Here is a 22,140-nt window from a genome sequence, read left to right as displayed (position 1 = left end):
TTTTATAAACAAAATATATAAATTAAAAACAATAAAAAAATATTTTCTATGATCTTTTATATAAATATTTTCATTTGAATGTTTAGAATTCAACTAGAGAAATATATCACAAGGATAATTTAGTACACTTCAGTAATCTTTTAATCCTTCAACCAAACGTTGTAATCTTACATTCCTGCCAAACAAACCAAACGCAATAATATAATATTCTCAGTAATGTGTCAAATAATGTTACATTTCGATAATCTTATTCCCAAACATAATTTTACATTCCATGAACCAAACTCCCTATAAGTTTACTTATCCAAATCCACGTCATGTCATAAAAGCAATGCAATTAATTCAAAGTTTGTAAAATGGTCCATGGCAAATGGCATTTAAGAAAGTAGATTTGTTATTATGAATAGCCAAAAGTGAAAGGAGCCTTTTCCAAGCTTCAAAGATCTCTAACACTAATTAAATCATGGTCACCATCTACACTAAAATAAGTTTGAATTCATCCAAAGGTGATCATTTTGTTTACGCCATTTTTTATATTTTTTCTGAATTTTTTTTATCAAGAAATTGCACCTAAATAAAAAAAAATATTTGAATAGAAACTCAAATGAATATCTTGAAAAATCACATGGATCATGAACTATGATGTGCAAATAAATGTATTATGGTTGGTGATGTATCCTCTCCTCTGTTGTAGTTGTCAACGAAATTATGATTAGCTCAACTAAAATAACTCTACATCTGCTATGCATTAAATATATATGACTTAATAGCTAATTTTTTTTTCAATGCTTTTAATTTAATTCGATTCTTACATTATTTTTTAAGTTTTATTTTTCAATTTATTGATAATATATTTTTCTTTATGAAAATTAAATCGTAGTCTTATTTTATTTCTTTTCCTTTGTTTTTTATTGGTACATTTTTCTTTTTCAGTGTTGTGTGTTCCACTGTAACTTACTATCATTGTATACTAAAATCGAGCATTTTAAATTTCAAGGAAATATTTACCGTTGACATTTTTTTGTCAAAAATAAATTTACTACGTAATCTATCAAATAGATTTATTTAAATAATTATATTTTTAAAAAAAATTAAAATATATCTCTATCAAATAGATCCCTTAGCTTTCTAGGGTTTTTGAATCTGGCAACACGTTTTACAGTATTTTCAAATTGGCCACCAAAATTAATTCGGGGATTTAGAAAAAAATTATCAGATGTTATGATTTTTAATTAGGGTTAAATTAGGGTGTTACACCAATTTTCTATGAATTATTGACTTTATTTATGATTTTTTACACCTATTTATAATTTTAATTTTTTTATATATCGTACTCTTGTCGTCTCCGTACCCTGTAATTTTAGAAATTACCGTTTTCCGTCCCCGTCCCCGTCCCTGTATCTATCCATATTAGTGCAACATAGGTTTTAACTGCTATCTTAATATGATCACTATTCTGAAATTTCAATTATAATTTGATTTAATTTTTTAGTGTAGACTGAATGTTGTGTGTATTCACAATATGGGAAAGGCTTGTCTACCACCTTTTCTTTGTAGAAAGGCTGCCATTATCTGAAAGCCTACAATGTGGTTTACTTGGCACATGGATTTGTTCAACCATATTATATCCTGATGAATATGAGAAGAATGTGTAATGCCACTTCAATTAGATGAACGAAGTCATATTTAGCTTGTTTAATTGGCACGTGGATATGTTTATGGGTATTCTAACTTTTAGCTTGTTTCATAGTTTTTCTATTAATAAGGTTCGTGTTTTCCACATCATTTGAGTTCAGTTTTAGTGCTAGACATTGTTATTAATTTGGGCATTCTTCTTCATCTTATTCCCGGAATATGTAACAGGGCTACATGCAGAAGTTATTAGCGTTAGAAAAGCAGCCTATATTTCATCATGTTGTGGTTCGTTGTTTTTGTACTTTGCTTGATGCTGTTCCTCACTTCAACTTCAGAGAAAGCTTGTTAGTAGCTGTTGTCAGAAACTTAGGCTCCTCAGATGATGTTGTAAGGTATATTGTATTGATGTTCTTTGGAATGCTACAAATTGTTCAGTGATTTATTAAAGTTTTGACGGTATTAATGGGAATTCCATATTTTAGTAGTATAATTGAACTTGCACAACACAATTAAACTCCAAAGCAGTGTGCCAACAATTTCATTCCACAATGTGTAATGAGTTTGAGTTCGTGCTAAAGAAGATTAATCCCATTAATCATCTGGACCCATACTATGATAATTTCATGCATAGCTGAATGGCAAGTGATCTATCACTTCCTGTTGAAGAAAGCTCCTGCTACCTCTCTGCTATTTAGCCACTGTGCTTGCCTGTTAATCCTCACCAAATGGCCAAATCCATGCAAACTATGGAGTATATTACAAATATTGTTTCGCTTGATTTCTTACAGAATTCACTTGAATATCATTAATAAAAATTGTAATGTTCTCAAGTTTTCTGTATCATCCTGGATCACCTTGGATATTAATTTCTTGCACCTTTAAAACATGCTACTATTATTGCTTCAGTAATGATTGCATGAAGTGCATCTTTGTTGCTTTTTTCTTTTCCAACGAAAGTACTTATCACTTGCTTACAGGAGACTTTGCTGTTCAACTATGAAGTCACTTGTTACCAATGAGGGGAAACATGGCGGTGAAGCTACTGTTGAGGCCGTTCGGTTGATTGCAGATCATGTCAAAGCCCATGATTGTCAACTGCATCCTGATTCTGTTGAGGTATTGGATAGTACATTTCATGCTGCACTGCATTTATAGTTCTTTATTGTACCTTTTGCTTTTTTTCCAATTATTGGTAACTGGTAAGCTGAACTTTATGTGATTGGTATCTCCTAGTAAAGACTATGATTATCTCCTACACTTCAACTTGTTATAACCGTTTTTCGGCGGAACAATTTTTTATTGTTTTAAAACCAGTTACGACTTTTAATTTGGAAAATTTGGGTGATTTGGAATTAATTTGGATAGAATTTGTATAGAGTCGCCATCGACCTTTGGGTTAGGTAGGTCGAATACCTAAAAATGTCTTTTAAAAAACAATTTTAAGAAAAATCATTTTTTAAGACAAAAGTTGATCGGCCTTTGGGTTAGGTAGGTCGAACACCTAAAAACATCTTTTAAAAACAATTTTAAGAAAAAATCGTTTTTAAGACAAAAGTTGGTCTGTGCTTACCAAAGATTCGAATAAAATGGGTTCGAGAGTCGATTACGCATGAGGAAGGACTAGCACCCCCACAGCGCCCAAAATTGGTACTGTGTTGCTTACACGTTGTCGTAATGATGGAAATCCTGAATCAAATATCAAGTTAAAATATGATTCATTTATTGAATATTAATTAATTTGCATCAAATTGATAACTTCAATTAGGAAATTCAAAGGACTGAAATAAAAACAAATAAATATTACAAATCTAAATATAAAATAGTAAAAATAAGTATTTAAATTTATAAAGACCAAAATAAAGGGAAAAACAAAAACCTTAAGGATCAAAATAACAAAACTAGAAAATAAAAGGGCTAAAATGGCATAACAGACATTTAAAAGACTAAATTAATAAAAATATAAATTTTGAAGACCAAATGTCATAAAATGAAAGTTAAAAGACTAAAATGGCACAAATAGAAACTTTTAAAACAATAATTACAAAGACTTAAAGGACTAAAATGATATTGATAAACATTTAAAGTACTAAAATAACAAAAAAATATTAAATTATTAAAATAGCAAAAACAAACATTTAAAAGGATTAAAATAATAAAACATAAATTAAATGGTTGAACATAAATTTTAAATAAACCAGATTTATATTACAAATATTAAATAGTACAAGAACTAGAATGAAAAAACCCCAAAAATGAAATTTAGAACTAAAATGCAATAAATAAAAAACTTGAAGGTTGAATCACAATTAAACCAAATTAAAACAAGGATTAAAGCAATATATTTACAAACATTATAGTCAAATTCGAATGATATCAAAAATACATAAATACATTAAATCAATGACTTGAATGCAAATTCATAAACCAAAAGAACAATTTATAAAATATACAAAATTCATATAATGATATTAAGGTGACCAAAATATACTATTTATAAACGTGATGCATGAAATACAATATAAATAAAACATGTAGGTGACTAACATAAACATACAAAACATGGAAACATCTTAAGTTTAATTAACCCACGATAAAATTACAAACAAATCCCTTTTCAAAACTACGTAGTTTTGAATATAATATATATATGAAATTATAAGCTAAAACCAAACCCTCCTCATTTGGTTTATTTCCTGAAACACAAAGAAAGAGAGAGTGAAATACTCTCTTAATTTCCTCTCGCCTGGGAAGAGAAAACGAGACGTCGTCGGCATCAGCCACGACGATTCGCGGCGGCGAACGGCGGTCGGAGTAAATCTAAACCCTCAATCGAATCCTCTCAACTCCCTCTACTCGAAACCCAACCTATTAGAAACTAAGACCAAACCCTAAGCCTTAGATCTAAAATAAATCAATGTTATTACCTTCGATCAAACTTGGATCTCCGGCGACGTTTGGCTTCAGATGATGAGTAACGCTTCAAGGGTAAGTTCTCTTTTTTCTTTGTCTTCTCTTTTTTTCCCGTTTTTCTGCTCTATTAGAATCCCCCCCTTTTATACTTGCTTGTAATGGAGTGTGGGACTCGGATTTGGTAAATAAAATCACAAAAAACCAAGATTTATGTATTTGAAATGGCTTAGTGGATCTTTGAGATAATATTTTTATTATTTGGTGGGTTAGGTCGGATATAATTGATTTGTGTTTTTTTAGTGATATTTGGCGTAAGGGATGACGATGGTTGATCGACGGTGGCTTGGGACATTCGGCGGTGAAGGCTCGGCGGTGAAGAGGTGTTCACTGTTCTGTTGCGGCGGCATGTACAATGGACTGGGATGATTGGTGGCGCTGGCTTAGATTGATAAGGGATTAGGGTTAGAAAAACCCTAATCTTAAATGATCTGGTTTAAGTTACGGGTCGAGCCTAGATCCGAGTAGGACTCGGGTCGGATCTGCTGTTGGGTCAATCTACTTAGGCTGTTGTATGGGTTGTTTATCTGGGCTCCTGATCTGCTGGATTTTGGTATAATGTGGGCCTGCAAACATTGTAACCAAAATTATTATTAATACTACTACTAATAATAATAATAATAAATATAATAATATAATATTTTTTAAGCCCGGTCAAAAACGGGTGTCTACAGCTGTCTCTCTTTTGCATATTCTTGTGTTAACAAGAATAAGGAAAAGATAAAAAGACAACCAGTTTTTGTCTGGTCTTCTTTTTTAGCCTTTGATTTGGATATCATTCGTTGTAAAGCGTTGGATTGAACAAGTTCTTCTCATTATGAACTTCTTTTCTCTTGTTAGATGAGTTCTTCTCATTATTAACTCTCTATTGGAAATGTTGATCCCTCAAGCGAGTCGTCACTGATTCGAAATGTCATGAATCGAATGATAGGTCTAACAAGTTCTTCTCATTATGAACTTATTCTCCATCTGTCGGATGAGTTCTTCTCATTATGAACTCTCCATTATAAATGTTAATCGGTTTATCTTCTCTCTGAAGATTTTCAAACCTCTGCTAACTTTGGAAATCCTGTCAAATATTCAACATCTGGATGAAAATGAATAAGAAATCTGTTTAAGAGAAGCTCTCTCGAGTGAGATAAAATTTCTTGTTTCAAGGGAAAATTGTCTCAAGCAAGACGAAATTGGTTTTAAGAAAAACCATCTCAAGTGAGATACATTTCTTGTTTCAAGGGAAACTGTTTCAAGAGAAACTGTCTCAAGAGAGAGAGAAATTGTTTCAAGGGAAATTGTCTCAAGCGAGACGAAATTGGTTTTAAGAAAAACCATCTCAAGCGAGATACATTTATTGTTTCAAGGGAAACTGTCTCAAGAGAGAAAGATTTGTTTCAAGGGAAACTATCTCAAGCGAGACAAAATCTTCTGTTTCGAGAGAAACTATCTCAAGCAATACAAAATCTTCTGTTTCGAGGGAAACTATCTCAAGCGAGATAAAATATTCTTTTTCGAGGGAAACTATCTCAAGCGAGATAAAATCTTCTTTAAAAACAATCTTGAGTGAAATGAAATGTCTTATTTTGAGTAAAAATCGTCTCAAGCGAGTCAAATCTTGTTTTAAGAAAAACAATCTTGAGTGAAATAAATCTTCTTGTTTCAAGTAAAAACTATCTCAAGTGAGACAAATTCTGTTTTTAAGAAAAACAATCTCAAGTGAGATAAATCCTCTGTATTAAATGAGGTTGTCTCAAGCGAGACAAAATTTCTATTGGAAATGTTGAATCTGAAGATGATTGTTCCCTCTTGTTGAGGACGTCTTGTTGTCTTTTAATCTCTTCTTCTCCTAAAAGATCTGTAAAATGTACCTGGATGCAACTATCCTGATGATGGATGTTTGATGCAAAGATGCAAATTCATGTATGTATAATGCATGTTCTTCTTGATTAATATCTGTTAAAATGTGCTCAAACAATCTTGGTTTTCTTCCTGATCTGTTTGTCTTCATTCTTCTTTCACACCAAGGTGTACCATCACATTTCTTTGCAAACATCTGCTTTCATGGCTCCCTATCACATTTTTTTGCCCCAATTTATGATTCTGAGCTCCTAGGTCTGAGGGACCTCTGTAAATTTCCAGGTTAAACTCTCCAGAGAGATTGTCATGTTTGAAAATATTTTCTTTCTTTTTATTTTCAAAATATGGAAAGTTTGTTTTAAGAAAAACATCATTCTTTTAGGCTCACAATTGAAGACAATCACAGAACATGAGTTCAGTAAATATCAAGAAAATCAACAGCTCTTTTAATCTTTCAAAGTTATACCTCTTTGTTAAGTGTCAAAATTGATGGGTTGGTTTCAGGTTAGCTCCTTAAAGTTTCTAAGGTTTCAGTCATCGAAATGTTATTTCTTGTTCGGTCTCTGTGAACCTTACGACATGCCCCTCTCCTTTGGCTTGGCATTTTAATTAGATGCTGACAAAATGATGCAACTAGTATAATCAATCATTAGACTTTCTAGAATGCTTCTGTTTCGGTTCTCTGAAATCTTTCATTTGTTCAAGCTTCATAGACTTCCTTTAACAAAGGTAATGCAGGGATATAAATCTAAACATAAAATTCTTGTGTGCTTGTGTGAGGTTGAATATAACAAGTGCTCCCCGATTCCCTTAGTCCATTTTCATCGAAACTCATTATTATATCAAATTGATTTAATTTGCCATTGTCTGGCTAGCTGAATTCAGCTTAATTGTATATACTTATAATCACCCTTAATGGGCTAGCTGAAGGGTTCGTCTCATCACAAGATCTTTGACTTGACAATTACAGTGGAGCAAACACCGAACTGTCGAGTATCTGAATAATGTCATGGTTCGAATGCAATCTATTCATAAAGCCAGGGCTTTTGAGTTGTCTCTATAACCAATTGCTTTAGCGGAATAGCTCAGCTTTATTGTATAATCTATAGTAATAATTTATTAGCTTTTTTTTTTAGCATTCAAATTTAAAATCTCTTAAGCTCATCGAGAAGAACCTGTTATAGTCTAGGTGTCCTTAATTGTCAAGAAATCTCACATTTAGAATTTAGTTCCCAAACAACTGACCTAAACTAAATTCATCTATTCCACCATTCCATTTGTGAAGATTAGTATCATCACTGAACGTCTTCAACAGAAGTGTAGTCTAGGCAGTTTTGCAATGTCATACACAAGAGATGTCCCATGTTGTCTGCTTTTATTCATACCTGAATGCCAAACCTTTTGATCATTTTCTCATGAGAAGAGAAGGCTAAAGTGGTCCCTGCAAGTGAAGGGTATGAGGTTCGAATGTATCATATGTGGTAAGGTCAAGGGTCCTTGTTTTATCAGTTTTCGATCTTATCATTTTGTCAAAGATCTATAACTCTGATTCTTAAAAGAGCTTTTAATCAAGATGATATTTAAAGAATTTCGAGTATGAAAATTACTCATTGCTCGTAACCTCATAAGATAGCATTTAAAATGTTTGATTGTCAAGTGACTTACAAACTTTTTAACGAAAAAAGAAAGAAAAGAAATTCAAATAAGACAATATGTGAGTGCATCAAAAGTTCGTAGTGGCTGCAATGATTTTTCTCAGTTTGCATCAGAATGCCCTATCATCCTTCAAATGTCCATGCCCCTGAATCGATTAAGTGTTGAACCTTGCGCTTCAATGCCCCACAATTCTCAGTAGTATGCCCCAAGCTTCCCATGTGGTAGCTACATATTGCATTAGCATCATACCCCTCAGGAAATGGAGGTTCTTTCGGTTTAGACCTAACTGGAGTCATGATATTTTTCTCAACTAGTACTGGGAGCAGCTCTTCATATGTCACCGAAATTTTACTAATAGGGGTCTTCTCTCGGGTCATTTTATAAGATTTGGCCCCATGATTAGCTGAATAAGAACTCACTGTATTGACATCGGCTCCCTTTTTAAAGTTGGTATTGTCAGAGCCTCTTATCTTTCCATTCCTAATGGTGTTCTCAATTAATTCCCCGGAAATGACCAGGTTGGCAAAGTTCTTGGTAGCATTTCCTACCAGATGTCCTAGATATGGAGCCTTCAAGGAATTCACAAAGATAATTATAGCCTCCTTCTCCAGCAATGGGGGTTGTAATTGTGATGCCACATCGCGCCATCTTTGGGCGTACTGCCTGAAGGTTTCGCTGTATCATTTTTCCATGTTTGCAATGTCCACCTATCAGGTACCATGTCAGTGACGTGACGATACTACTAAAAAAATGCTCGTGTTAAATCCCTCCATGATTTGATCTGGGATCTGGTCAACTAATTGTACCATTTGACCGCTGTTCCAGTCAGACTATCGTGGAAGCAATGTATCAGAAGCTTTTCGTTTTCAGTGTAACATGTCATTCTCCTACAGAACATTATGAGGTGGGCCGATGGGCAAGTACTCCCATTGTATTTTTCGAAGCCTGGTGCTTTGAACTTCGGGGGTAATATGAGGTCAGGAACCAAGCTTAGATCTCTTGCGTCACTCCCATAGAATGCATTGACCATCTCCTTGGATTTTACCATCTCTTCTATATCTTTCACTCTTTGGATAATCTCTTCATTTTCAGCTAATTTATTTTGGTCAGGGACCTCAATATTAACACAATGTTCACCTGGCTTCAGCCCAGAAGCAGCAGGACAGTCAGTGGGGAATGAAGCTCCAACATTATATTGTGGGTTCTGGATAGTGAAGCAGACTGGTGATCGGATTCCTTGATGAGCAGAGATGTGCTCAAGAATGTGAACAAGTGTGAAACCCGAAGGATGTATGGGGTCTTCCATAGTGGTCTTTCCAGTGGTCAAATGTCTCATAAACATTTCTTCCACATTGTTCAACAGATCTAGCTGAGAGTTTGCGATATCAGCCTCAAGTTGTGCTAACTTGTTCTCCATTTCTTCTTGCATATCTTTCTGTTCTCTCTTAATTCTGGCTAACTTATCCTCTATTTCTTTAGGCATTTTCTTTCATCAATGATGATAAGCACTCTTGCTACCAGTGTGAACCCGTATCACTGCGATCGGAAACCTTATCTTATTATCATTATTTTAATGAATGAACGCTTTAATGCATAATTCGACAATGTATTGATGAATGCAAGTGTCATGCAAAATGAATGTATGCACAAGACATTGATCCAAAAATAATTGTTCCTAGAACAATTATTAAAAAAAACCGACAATGTCTCGGTACACTAGGGAAGTAAAAATCTAGTCCATCTGCAAGTCGCCTAGCTCCTGCGAGCATCTGAGAACTGCATCGTCTTCAAAGCTTCTACTTCATCTTCTACTTCCAAAAATCTTCCGAGCTGGTTCATGATATTCAATTGTTGACTTTAGCATCAAATCTTCTTGATTTCAACTTGTTACCTCAGCAGGTATACGTCCGGCTCGTCTCCTTTGTAGGTAGACTCCCTCTAGCTACTCGATCTACATAAAGCATCTTCAAAATCCTACCAATCCCAGAGAAAGGCATTGATGAGGTATTATTTTTCAAGAACCTTCTACATGACCAGTCATTTAAGGATCAATATCTTTGAATGATATGTCATGTTCATGCAAAAATGCAATAAGAATAGACAAAAGGAAACCAATATTAGTAAAAAAACAAAAATAATCAAGTTAGTTGAAATGATTAGTCCGAAAATATAATCTTAGCAGAAATAATTAAATATGACTCAAAGTTGAGACTGAAAAAAAAACATACAAAGAGAAATAATAATCCTAACCGCATGATATCTAGTTCATATGTTGTTACTCGAAAAGAAAAAATATATTCTACGAACATAAAGCAAAGAGGTAAAGGTTCAGAAACACTCCTCATTTGTGTACACTTATTTTGGGTACCTATTGACAGACAGAGGTTCAGTGTGTCTATACCTAGGGTGACCGTTCTACGGTTCACTATATGTATGGTTTCAACTCTAACAGGAAAAAGGTACTCGGATTGTCCTTAATGTTGGTGCCCCATTGGGTTACCAAACCCTCAATCCTAGCCCAGTACAGGCTCATACGGATTGAGTTCAATTCGAGAGGATACATTCTTTTATGTCCATGCGGAGAAACAATTTATCTCACGTAGACATAAGGTATATGAACCCCAAAGATTACTTACTAAACTCGTGCGGTGAAACAAATTATTTCATGTAGGTTAAGCTTTCATCTCAACTTAAAAGGGACAAAACTCATAAGTGAGCTTATGGTATGCAAATGAATGTGATGTGTGTGAGGAGGAACATTCAGCCCTTCGACTCAAAAGGAATGCGAAACAACTCGACAAACTTGGATAAATCTGAAAGCAAAGATTTAAATGTTAGTATGACAAAAAAAATGAAGCAATTAAAAACTTTAATAAATGAATCATAAATTAACTAAAGACTTAAACTCATAATTTCCACCAAACGACAATGTGTAAACGACTAACAACATGACTCTCTAAAAGGTCCTCAGCGGAGTCGCCAAGTTGTCATAACCGTTTTTCAGCGGAACAATTTTTTATTGTTTTAAAACCAGTTACGACTTTTAATTTGGAAATTTTGGGTGATTTGGAATTAATTTGGATAGAATTTTATAGAGTCGCCATCGACATTTGGGTTAGGCAGGTCGAATACCTAAAAATGTCTTTTAAAAAATAATTTAAAGAAAAATCATTTTTTAAGACAAAAGTTGATCGGCCTTTGGGTTAGGTAGGTCGAATATCTAAAAACATCTTTTAAAAACAATTTTAAGAAAAATCATTTTTTAAGACAAAAATTGGTCTATGTTTACCAAAGATTCGATTAAAACGGGTTCGGGAGTCGATTACGCGTGGGGAAGGATTAGCACCCAAAATTGGTATTGTGTTACTTACACGTTGTCGTAATGATGGAAATCATTAATCAAATATCAAGTTAAAATATGATTTATTTATTGAATATTAATTAATTTGCTTCAAATTGATAACTTCAATTAGGAAATTCAAAGGACTGAAATAAAAACAAATAAATATTACAAATCTAAATATAAAATAGCAAAAATAAGTATTTAAATTTATAAAGACCAAAATAAAGGGAAAAACAAAAACCTTAAGGATCAAAATAACAAAACTAGAAAATAAAAGGGCTAAAATGGCATAACAGACATTTAAAAGACTAAATTAATAAAAATATAAATTTTGAAGACCAAATATCATAAAATGAAATTTAAAAGACTAAAATGGCACAAACAGAAACTTTTAAAACATTAATTACAAAGACTTAAAGGACTAAAATGATATTGATAAACATTTAAAGTACTAAAATAACAAAAAAATATTAAATTATTAAAATAGCAAAAATAAACATTTAAAAGGATTAAAATAATAAAACATAAAATTAAATGGTTGAACATAAATTTTAAATAAACCAGATTTATATTACAAATATTAAATAGTACAAGTTCTAGAATGAAAAAAAACCCAAAAATGAAATTTAGAACTAAAATGCAATAAATAAAAAACTTGAAAGCTGAATCACAATTATACCAAATTAAAACAAGGATTAAAACAATATATTTGCAAACATTATAGCCAAATTCGAATGATATCAAAAATACATAAATACATTAAATCAATGACTTGAATGCAAATTCATAAACCAAAAGAACAATTTATAAAATATACAAAATTCATATAATGATATTAAGGTGACCAAAATATACTATTTATAAACGTGATGCATGAAATACAATATAAATAAAACATGATAGGTGACTATAACATAAACATACAAAACATGGAAACATCTTAAGTGCAATTAACCCACGATAAAATTACAAACAAATCTCTTTTCAAAACTACGTAGTTTTGAATATAATATATATATATATGAAATTATAAGCTAAAACCAAATCTTTCTTCCCATTTGGTTTATTTCCAGAAACACAAAGAAAGAGAGAGTGAAATACTCTCTTAATTTCCTATCTCGTGGGAAGAGAAAACGAGACGCCGTCGGCGTCAGCCGCGGCGGCGAACGGCGGCCAGAGTAAATCTAAACCCTCAATTGAATCCTCTCAACTCCCTCTACCCGAAACCCAACCTATTCGAAACTAAGATTAACCCCTAAGCCTTAGATCTAAAATAAACTGAAGTTATTACCTTCGGTCAAACTTGGATCTCCGGCGACGTTTGTCTTCCGATGATGAGCAACGCTTCAAGGGTAAGTTCTCTTTTTTTGTCTTCTCTTTCTTTTCTCGTTTTTCTGCTCTGTTCGAATCCCCCTTTTATGCTTGCTTGTAATGGAGTGTGGGACTCGGATTTTGTAAATAAAATCACAAAAATCCAAGATTTATGTATTTGAAATGGCTTAGTGGATCTTTGAGATAATATTTTTATTATTTGGTGGGTTAGGTCGGATCTAATTGATTTGTGTTTCTTAGTGATATTTGGCGTAAGGGATGACGATGGTTGATCGATGGTGGCTTGGGACATTTGGCGGTGAAGTCTCGGGGTGAAGAGGCGTTCACTGTTCTGTTACGACGGCATGTACAGTGGACTGGGATGATTGGCGACGCTGGCTTAGATTGATAAGGGATTAGGGTTAGATAAACCCTAATCTAAAATGAACCGGTTTAGGTTACGGGTCGGGTCTGGATCCGAGTTGGACTCGGGTCGGATCTGCTGTTGGGTCAATGTACTTGGGCTGTTGTATGGGTTGTTTATCTGGGATCCTGATCTGCTGGGTTTTGGTGTAATGTGGGCCTGCAAACATTGTAACCAAAATTATTATTAATACTGCTACTAATAATAATAATAACATTAATAATAATAATAAATATAATAATATAATATTTTTAAGCCCGGTCAAAAACGGGTGTCTACATAACTCTTTGCAATAGAAGATAGTAACTTTGTTGAAGTTCCTTTTCATCTTTGTTTGTTGACCCCTTTATCTCATAGAAGGTATTTAAAGTTGTTATAAGGAATGCAAGATGGAGCCCAGCTATTGAAGATTTCAGATTCCAAGTTTATTATGAATGTTTATCTTTACGATGTTAATAAGATGCAAAAACGTCATCATCTGTCTTTAACTGAGTTACAATTTTGCCAGTTGGTAGTTGATCGAATAGGTTATGATATTGGAAGGAGAATCAACTTATTTATGTTTCTTTTTGTATAACTTTGCCTCCCTGCTCCTTAATTCCTTTTTCTTCTGTTAATTTCAAAACTTTTTCAGGTTTTAATGTCTTTGTCATTTGATGATGATCTTGGGAACCCAGAAGTTCAACATGATAATAGCAAAATAAAGAACAAGAAAAATAAAAAGAGAGTGAATTCTGAAGATTCGAATCAACTGAAAGGAAATGACAGAAAGAAAAGTAAGAAAGAAACTATGGCAAAGATGGAGGAAGAGGTATTTATCCCTCCCAAGTAGCACTAATTTTTATGTTTGCTTTATTTTGTTATAATTATCACTGCATTGATGTTTGATTGCTTTGTTCAGGTTGCTGCAGATTATAAATCTGTTTCTTATACACCAAATGTGGTGGAACGGAAGATGATGCAATCTGAGACACTATCTGCTGTATTTGAGACATATTTCCGCATCTTTAGGTATACCATGCAATCATCTGTAGCCAGGTGCGTTCGTTGTTACACTATTATAATTATTGGTGTGGTTGGTTAGTGGTATTCTCAATTTTTCAAGAACAATTTGTTGAAGGCAGTGAAACATGCCTGCCTCTTTATCCTGTTGATGAAAACAATGTTCAACTCCTTGCCCTCACCAAAAATAAGTATAAACAAGTTGAAATATCTCATATATTTGCACAGATTTAGTGTATGCTGAAATTGAATTAGTTAACCAACTGCAAAGATGATCCCTGCACTCTCTGTTGCTGTTTCAGTGGCATTGTTTTCCTCAGATAGATGCATCTTTTATTGAACCTCTCCCACACCTCAAGCGAATCAGGAGCCTATGGTTTATATTATTTGTAGATGGTTTTTAGCAGTCTTTTGTCTGGATTTCTTCCTAGTTTATACATGTAATAAAGTGATTAAAGATGATTTTTATGCCAGTCTTTTTTTGTTTAATTTCAACTGTCTTTGTATAATATCTTAAGATCTCCTTAAGTTCAGGCATGTGTGTTTCATAAACATAATTTTGTTAACATTGATCGAGATTTCAAAAAAATGATAGATTAGGATTGTTAATATCAACATGATAAAGTGATTACCATTTGAAGTCTTATGCCATCTCTTTTTATTTTATGTGAACTTGTCTTTTTATTATTTTATAAAATCTCTAGCACACCAGTAAATTCTGTTATTTGTTTTCAGTTCTGAAGTAAGTGACAACGTATGTTCTGTTGAAAAGTCAATGGCAAGTGCAAGTGGCCAACTTAGCCAAAACTTTCAACAAAGTTTTCGATGGCTTTCGGTGCACACCGAAATTGTGGAAAAAAAGTATAGTTAATTTTGTTAAAATTGGGCATGGTAAAATTATTAAATTAATCTCTGCACTTTAGGGTATTTACAAGATTAGTCCTTAAGCTTCAACTATAAATACTCTAACCCATTTAGCTTCAAAACCATCCCAAATCATTCTAGCTTTCTCCCAACACTAGAGAGTTTTCTTGAGAGTTGTTTTCTCCTTTTTATCAAGAGAGAATTGTTATTGTTTTCTCCTTGTTAGATCGAGAGAAGTTATAATTCATATTTTCTCATAGTGAAATTCTTCTACCGTTGCCCGTGGTTTTTACCCTATATTATTTAGGGGTTTTCCACGTAAAATTTGTGTCTTCTTTATCTTCATTTTTATTTTCTCAAATTATCAGTTACGATTTTGCTCTATCCGAAAGCCGTATTCCGCAACAATTGGTACCAGAGCCAAATTAGAATGTGTAATATCTACTTATTGTCTTTGTGGTTGCCACCAAAAGGTGGATCCTCCAGCATAAGAAAGTAAGAAGGTATTATCCATTCGTTGAAGGCTCTAAAGAACTATTCACGATAGTGAAATAGTGGGAGTTATCCGTAATAGAAGCTATGGCAACGAAATTTGATATTGAAAAGTTAAATGGGAGAAATTTCTCATTGTGGAAATTAAAGATGAAGGTCATCCTGAGGAAAGACGGTTGTCTAGCAGCTATCAGTGAAAGGCTGGTATATTTCACTGATGACAACAAATGGATTGAAATTGACGGGAATGCTATGGCAAACTTTCATCTAGCATTAGCAGATAAAGTATTGTCAAGCATCGAGGAGAAGAAGACGGCTAAGGAAATATGGGATCATCTCACCAAACTGTACGAGGCCACATCGTTGCACAATAAAATTCTCCTTAAGAGGAAATTATACACTCTCTGGATGCCAGAATTTCAGTGACGGAGCACTTAAACACGATTAACACTTTATTTTCTCAACGTACATCCTTAAGATGTACAATAGGAGAACAAGAACGCGTTGAATTTGTACTTCAGAGTCTACCTGATTCGTATGATCAACTCATCATCAACTTGACAAACAGTAATGTCACCAGTCTAGTCTTCAATGACGTTGCAGCTACTGTTCTACAAGAAAAAAATCGGCGTAAGAACAAGGAAGACAAACAATTAAATCTGCAATAAGCAGAAGCGCTGACAACGATGAGAGGGATATCAACAAAACGTTGATAAAGCAGCAGTCACAAACATGGTAGATCGAAGTCGAGAAGCAAAAGGAATTTAAAATGTTATAACTGTGGAAAGAATGGTCACTTGAAGAAGGATTGTTGGAGTCTAAGTAAAAACTTCAATCCACAAGGCAATACCGCAAACACTTCAGATGATGGAGATGCTCTATGTTGTGAAGCGTCAACCACCGTGGAAGGTAGAAAGAGATTTGCAGATATATGGCTCATTAATTCAGGAGCAACATATCACATGACCTCAAGAAGAGAATGGTTGCATCATTATGAACCTGTCTCAGGAGGATTTGTGTATAGTTTCAATGATCATGCCTTATAGATAGTTCGCATGGGAACCATAAAATTGAAGATGTATGATGGAACAATTAAAGTTGTTCGAGATGTGCGATACGTGAAAGGCCTGAAGAAAAATTTATTATCCTACGGATTGTTGGATAATAATGCAAAAAAGATTGAAACACTGAAAGAAATCATGAAGGTGTTATGTGGAGCGCTTGTGGTGATAAAGGTGAAAAGATAGCAGCAAACTTGTACATGCTGAAGGGAGAGACTTTGCTAGAAGCAGAAGCCTCTGTTGCCTTATGTAGTTCAGATTCTGCAATGCTATGGCACCAGAAACTTAGACACATGTCAGAACAAGGAATGAAAGTCCTTGTGGAGCAAAAGCAACTTCTAGGCTTAACAAAGGTATCACTTACTTTGTGTGAGCATTGCATAACAAGTAACCAGCACCGATTGAAATTCAACACATCAAATTCTAGAGACAAAAGTGTTCTAGAATTGGTTCATTCTGACGTATGGCAAGCACCAGTTGCATCCCTAGGTGGAGCAAAATACTTTGTCGCATTTATTGATGACTACTCCAGGATATGTTGGGTGTATCATATTAAGAAGAATTCAGATGTGTTTTCAACTTTCAAAAACTTCAAAGTGCGGGTGGAACTTGATTTTGGAAATAAGATCAAGTGTTTCAAAACAGATAATGGAGGAGAATACACGAGTGAAGAATTTGATGACTTTTGCAAGAAAAAATGCATTAAAAGACAGTTCATAGTGGCGAACACTCATCAAAAAATGGAGTGGCAGAGCGAATGAACATAACCTTGTTAGAAAGAACAAGAGCAATGTTGAGGGTTGTAGACCTAGAAAAATCATTTTGGGTAGAAGCAATCAATACCGCCTGTTATTTGGTGAATCGAGCTCCATCAACTGCAATAGAGCTGAAGACACAAATGGAGATGTGGACTAGTAAACCATCTGATTATTCAAACGTCCATGTATTTGGAAGTATAGTGTACGTAATGTACAACTCCCAAGAAATTTCAAAGTTAGATCCAAAATCCAGAAAATGCAAATTCTTGGGGTATGCTGATGGTGTAAAGGGATATCGCATCTGGGATCCCACTGAACGCAAAATGATCATCAGCAGGGATGTTATCTTTGTAGAGGATAAACTACAAAGAAAAGAAGAATATGATAGCGCTGAAAAGTCAGAGACTACACAGATACATGTGAAAAATGAGTTTGAACAAGGAGATTCTTCTGAAGCAGAACTAGCACATGATGAACAAAAACTAGATAATTCTGAAGCTCCAATAACTCGTCAATCAGATCGTGTGAGAAGACGTCCCAATTGGCACTCAGATTATGTTATAGAAGGAAATATTGCATACTGCCTTTTAACAGATGACGATGAGCCATCAACATACCATGAGGTAATAAACAACTCAGATGCTTCACTGTGGATGATGGCGATACAAGAACAAATTGAAGCCCTTCATAAAAATAATACATGGGACCTTGTGCCACTACTACAAGGAAGGAAGCCAATTGGTAACAAATGGGTCTTCAAAATCAAGCGAAATGGTGACGATCAAGTTGAGAGGTATCGTACAAGACTTGTGGTCAAAGGATATGCTCAAAAAGAAGGTATTGATTTCAATGAAATCTTTTCTCTTGTGGTTCGACTAACAATAGTTTGAATAGTCTTGGCAATGTGTGCTACATTGAATTTACATCTAGAGCACTTGGATATTAAAATAACTTTTCTTCATGGAAATCTTGAAGAAGAGATTTATATGCTCTAGCCTGAATGTTTTGGAGAAAAAGAAAAGAAGAACTTGGTTTACAGGTTGAACAAATCTCTGTACGGTCTAAAGTAGGCACCGAGGTGTTGGTATAAGAGATTTGATTCCTTCATTATGGCCCTGGATACAACAGACTTAATGCAGACCCTTGTGCTTATTTCAAGAGGTTTGGTGATAACGATTTTGTTATATTGATGTTGTATGTGGATGACATGTTGGTTGCATGACCCAACAAAGATCATATTGAAGAATTGAAGGCACAACTGGCTAGGGAATTTGAAATGAAGGACTTGGGATCAGCAAACAAGATTCTAGGGATGCAAATTCACCGAGACAGAAGTAATATGAAGATTTGGCTTTCACAAAAGAATTAATTGAAGAAGATTTTGTCACGATTGAACATGCAAGATTGTAAGCCAATTTCTACCCTTCTTCCTATTAACTTCAAATTATCCTCCAGTATGAGTCCTAGCAGTGAAGAATAGAGGATGGAGATGTCTCGAGTGCCGTATGGATTGACAGTGGGAAGTTTAATGTTTGCTATGATATGCACAAGACCAGACATTGCACAAACAATGGCAGTGGTTAGTCGGTACATGGAGAATCCAGACAATGAGCATTGGAATATAGTAAGAGGATCCTGAGATACATCAAAGGGACCTCAAATGTTGCATTATGTTACGGAGGATCAAACTTACTTATTAATGGGCATGTAGATTCTGACTATGTAGGGGATTTGGGTAAAAGCAAATCTACTACAGGATATGTGTTCAAAGTTGTTGCGGAGCTATAAACTGGGTTTTAAAATTGTAGCCAGTTGTGGCTACATCCACAACAGAGGCAGAATATATAGCAGCTACACAAGCCAATAAAAAAGCAATTTGGTTGAAGATGCTATTGGAGGAGCTTAGGCACAATCAAGAGTATGTCTCTCTGTTTTGTGACAGTCAAAGCGCCTTGCATCTAGCAAGGAATCCAGTATTTCATTCAAGGACAAAGCACATATGAGTTCAGTACCATTTCATTCGTGAAAATGTGGAAGAATGGACGGTAGATATGCAGAAAATCCATACCAAAGACAACATAACAGATTTCATGACGAAGGCGATCAATGCTGATAAATTTACTTGGTGTCGATCCTCTTGTGGCCTGTCAAAAACATAAGCAACATGAAGGTACAAGGTAGAAAGAATGGTGTGAAGATATGATTGTTCCAATCAAATCTTCAAGTGGGAGATTGTTGAAAAGTCAATGGCAAGTGCAAGTGGCCAACTTGGCCAAAACTTTCAACAAAGTTTTCGGTGGCTTTTGGTGCACACCGAAATTGTGGAAAAAAAAGAATAGCTGATTTTAAATTGGGCATGGTAAAATTGCTAAATTAGTCCTTGCACTTTAGGATATTTACAATATTAGTCCTTAATCTTCAACTATAAATACCCTTACCCATTTAGCTTCAAAACCATCCCAAATCATTCTAGCTTTCTCCCCATACTAGAGAATTTAGAGAGTTTTCTTGAGAGTTGTTTTCTCCTTTTTATCAAGAGAGAATTGTTATTGTTTTCTCCTTGTTAGGTCGAGAGAAGTTGTAATTTCTATTTTCTCATAGTGAAATTCTTCTACTGTTGCCCGTGGTTTTTACCCTATATTATTTAGGGATTTTCCACGTAAAATTTGTTTTTTCTTTATCTTCATTTTTATTTTCTCAAATTATCAGTTGCTATTTTGCTCTATCCGATAGGCGTATTCCGCAACATGTTCTAATGGGTCTGGGGCCACATCCTCTGCTAGCTCCTTGTTTGAGTGGTTTAGGAAAGTTTTCTCATCTCATCGACCTGGATTACATTGGGGATTTGAAAAGGCTTGCTGCTAGAGGTAACATTTCAGATAGTTCTTCCCAGAAAGTGCAAAATTTGACCGTCTCTGAGTGCCTCCGCTGCTGCATTGTTGCCTTTAAAGTTATGAGGAGCAATCTTGATGCTTTGAATGTTGATTTACAAGACTTTTTTGTCCAGCTTTACAATCTTGTACTTGAGTACAGACCTTCCAGGTTAGTACTTGTATATCTAATGAATAGCAGTAGCTTTGGATAAAATTTTACTTCAACAAAGTCTTTCCCAACTGCAAAAGCTGGCTGATACTAGCTTATTGTGAACTTCTTCAAATGCTGAAATAAAATTTCTGATACAAGAACAATTTTATTTTCTTTAAGAAAAGCCGGTCTCGATAAGAAAACTGCAAAATGGATCGCCAATGTTAATCTTTTGTTGTTGTCCATGTTGCAGAGATCAAGGTGAAGTTTTAGCTGAGGCTCTTAAGGTAATGCTATGTGATGATAGACAACGTGACATGCAAAAGGTAGCTTCATTTATAAAACGCTTAGCCACATTTTCTTTGTGCTTCGGATCAAGGTGAAGTTTTAGCTGAGGCTCTTCTTCGGGACATTAAAGAGAATGAGGGATTAAGGGGGGAGTTGGATCGGACAACAACGTCCCTGCAGTTGTATGAAGAGTACAAGAAGCAGCGGAAGTCGACCATTAAGAACAGCAAGAGAAACTTCAAATCCTTTTAGAATATATGGCCATTGAACTGACCATTTATTATTACTCCAACTATGTATACTATTTCTTAATTTCATTTGTTGACTTACAATCTTCTCAAATTATATCAGTAGTTACACACAACTTACAAGTTGGTCGTTTTTTTTTGTCTTTTTAAATAATAAAATAAAAAAGAATTTAATTTGATATTAATGTAAGTGAATTAGAATATAAATGATGTTGCAACTTACCAAAGAAAGAGGGGAGATTAATGATATCGAGCATCGAATTCAAACCTATTGGTAGAATACGTCTTATGATTGAATGGTGCATGAGTGGAAGTATCCATACAAAGTCCAAATAAAAGTTGCTCAGAGAAATGAACATTTACAAAGTCAAATGGAATGTTGGACCCATTCAGCAACTACAAGACCAGAGGCATAGTGAAGTGAAATTTGGTTGGTCTGACTTGTTAAACTTTGATTCATACCCAATTACAACAATTTTACTAAATCCACTACTTCAAGTGTTGCATTTCAAGGATTCACTCATCGTCAGTGGGCGACGCTAATTATCTATATTAGCCGCAAAGATAATTGTCTGATTATGGATCAAATCATGAATAAAGTGACATAGATCTCTAAAATGCCTCACACCTAGACACCATTTATCGGAGCCGTCCTTAAACTTTTTAGGGCTATGACAGGGATCGATCCAACTTAATCTTGAGAAAAGGTTGGGTTTTAAAATAAAACAAAAAAATATTTTCGGAGTCGCCATCGACCTTTGGGTTAGGTAAGTCGAATACCTAAAAATACTTTTTAAAATAATTTTAAGAAAAATAATTTTAAAAGATAAAAAATGATTTGTGTTTAACCAGAAATTCATTTGGAAAAAAGGTTCGGGAGTCAATTACACGTGAGGAATGATTAGCACCCCACAACGCCCGAAATCGATACATAAACGATTATACATCATCTAAATATTGAAATTAGAAAATTCGAATATACATTTAAATTATGATCATTTTTTTAAAAAATATAAGAGTTATTATTTTGCACGAACAATTCTCGAAAATACATTCATTGTTAGTTAAGTGGTCATTTCCATGGATTCCCCATACAAAAGAATATTGCCCGAATTTTTAGATAAAATACATACATTAATTACATTAAAAAAAACAAATTCATTAGAATATAAAATGCATTATCTTGTTCGAACAGTTCTTGAAAACACACTCCTTG

General features: G+C 34.2%; 1 protein-coding gene across 1 annotated transcript; it reads left to right on the top strand.

Annotated features, from left to right (window-relative positions):
* Positions 1 to 1,712: 1,712 nt before the first annotated feature.
* LOC120164456 (nucleolar complex protein 3 homolog) lies at positions 1,713 to 20,771 on the top strand. Its single transcript, XM_039174170.1, is given in 9 exon segments — positions 1,713 to 1,766; positions 1,864 to 2,027; positions 2,613 to 2,751; positions 13,822 to 13,998; positions 14,089 to 14,225; positions 14,925 to 14,931; positions 20,098 to 20,133; positions 20,135 to 20,406; positions 20,642 to 20,771. Coding segments are annotated over 9 exon segments (1,116 nt in total).
* Positions 20,772 to 22,140: the final 1,369 nt, after the last annotated feature.

Source organism: Hibiscus syriacus, unplaced genomic scaffold (genome assembly GCF_006381635.1).
Source record: "Hibiscus syriacus cultivar Baekdansim isolate YM2019G1 unplaced genomic scaffold, ASM638163v2 tig00111539_pilon, whole genome shotgun sequence".
Taxonomy (NCBI): Eukaryota; Viridiplantae; Streptophyta; class Magnoliopsida; order Malvales; family Malvaceae; genus Hibiscus; species Hibiscus syriacus.
The sequence above is the reverse complement of the archived record's forward strand: the minus strand, read 5'-3'. Positions and strand labels throughout refer to the sequence as shown.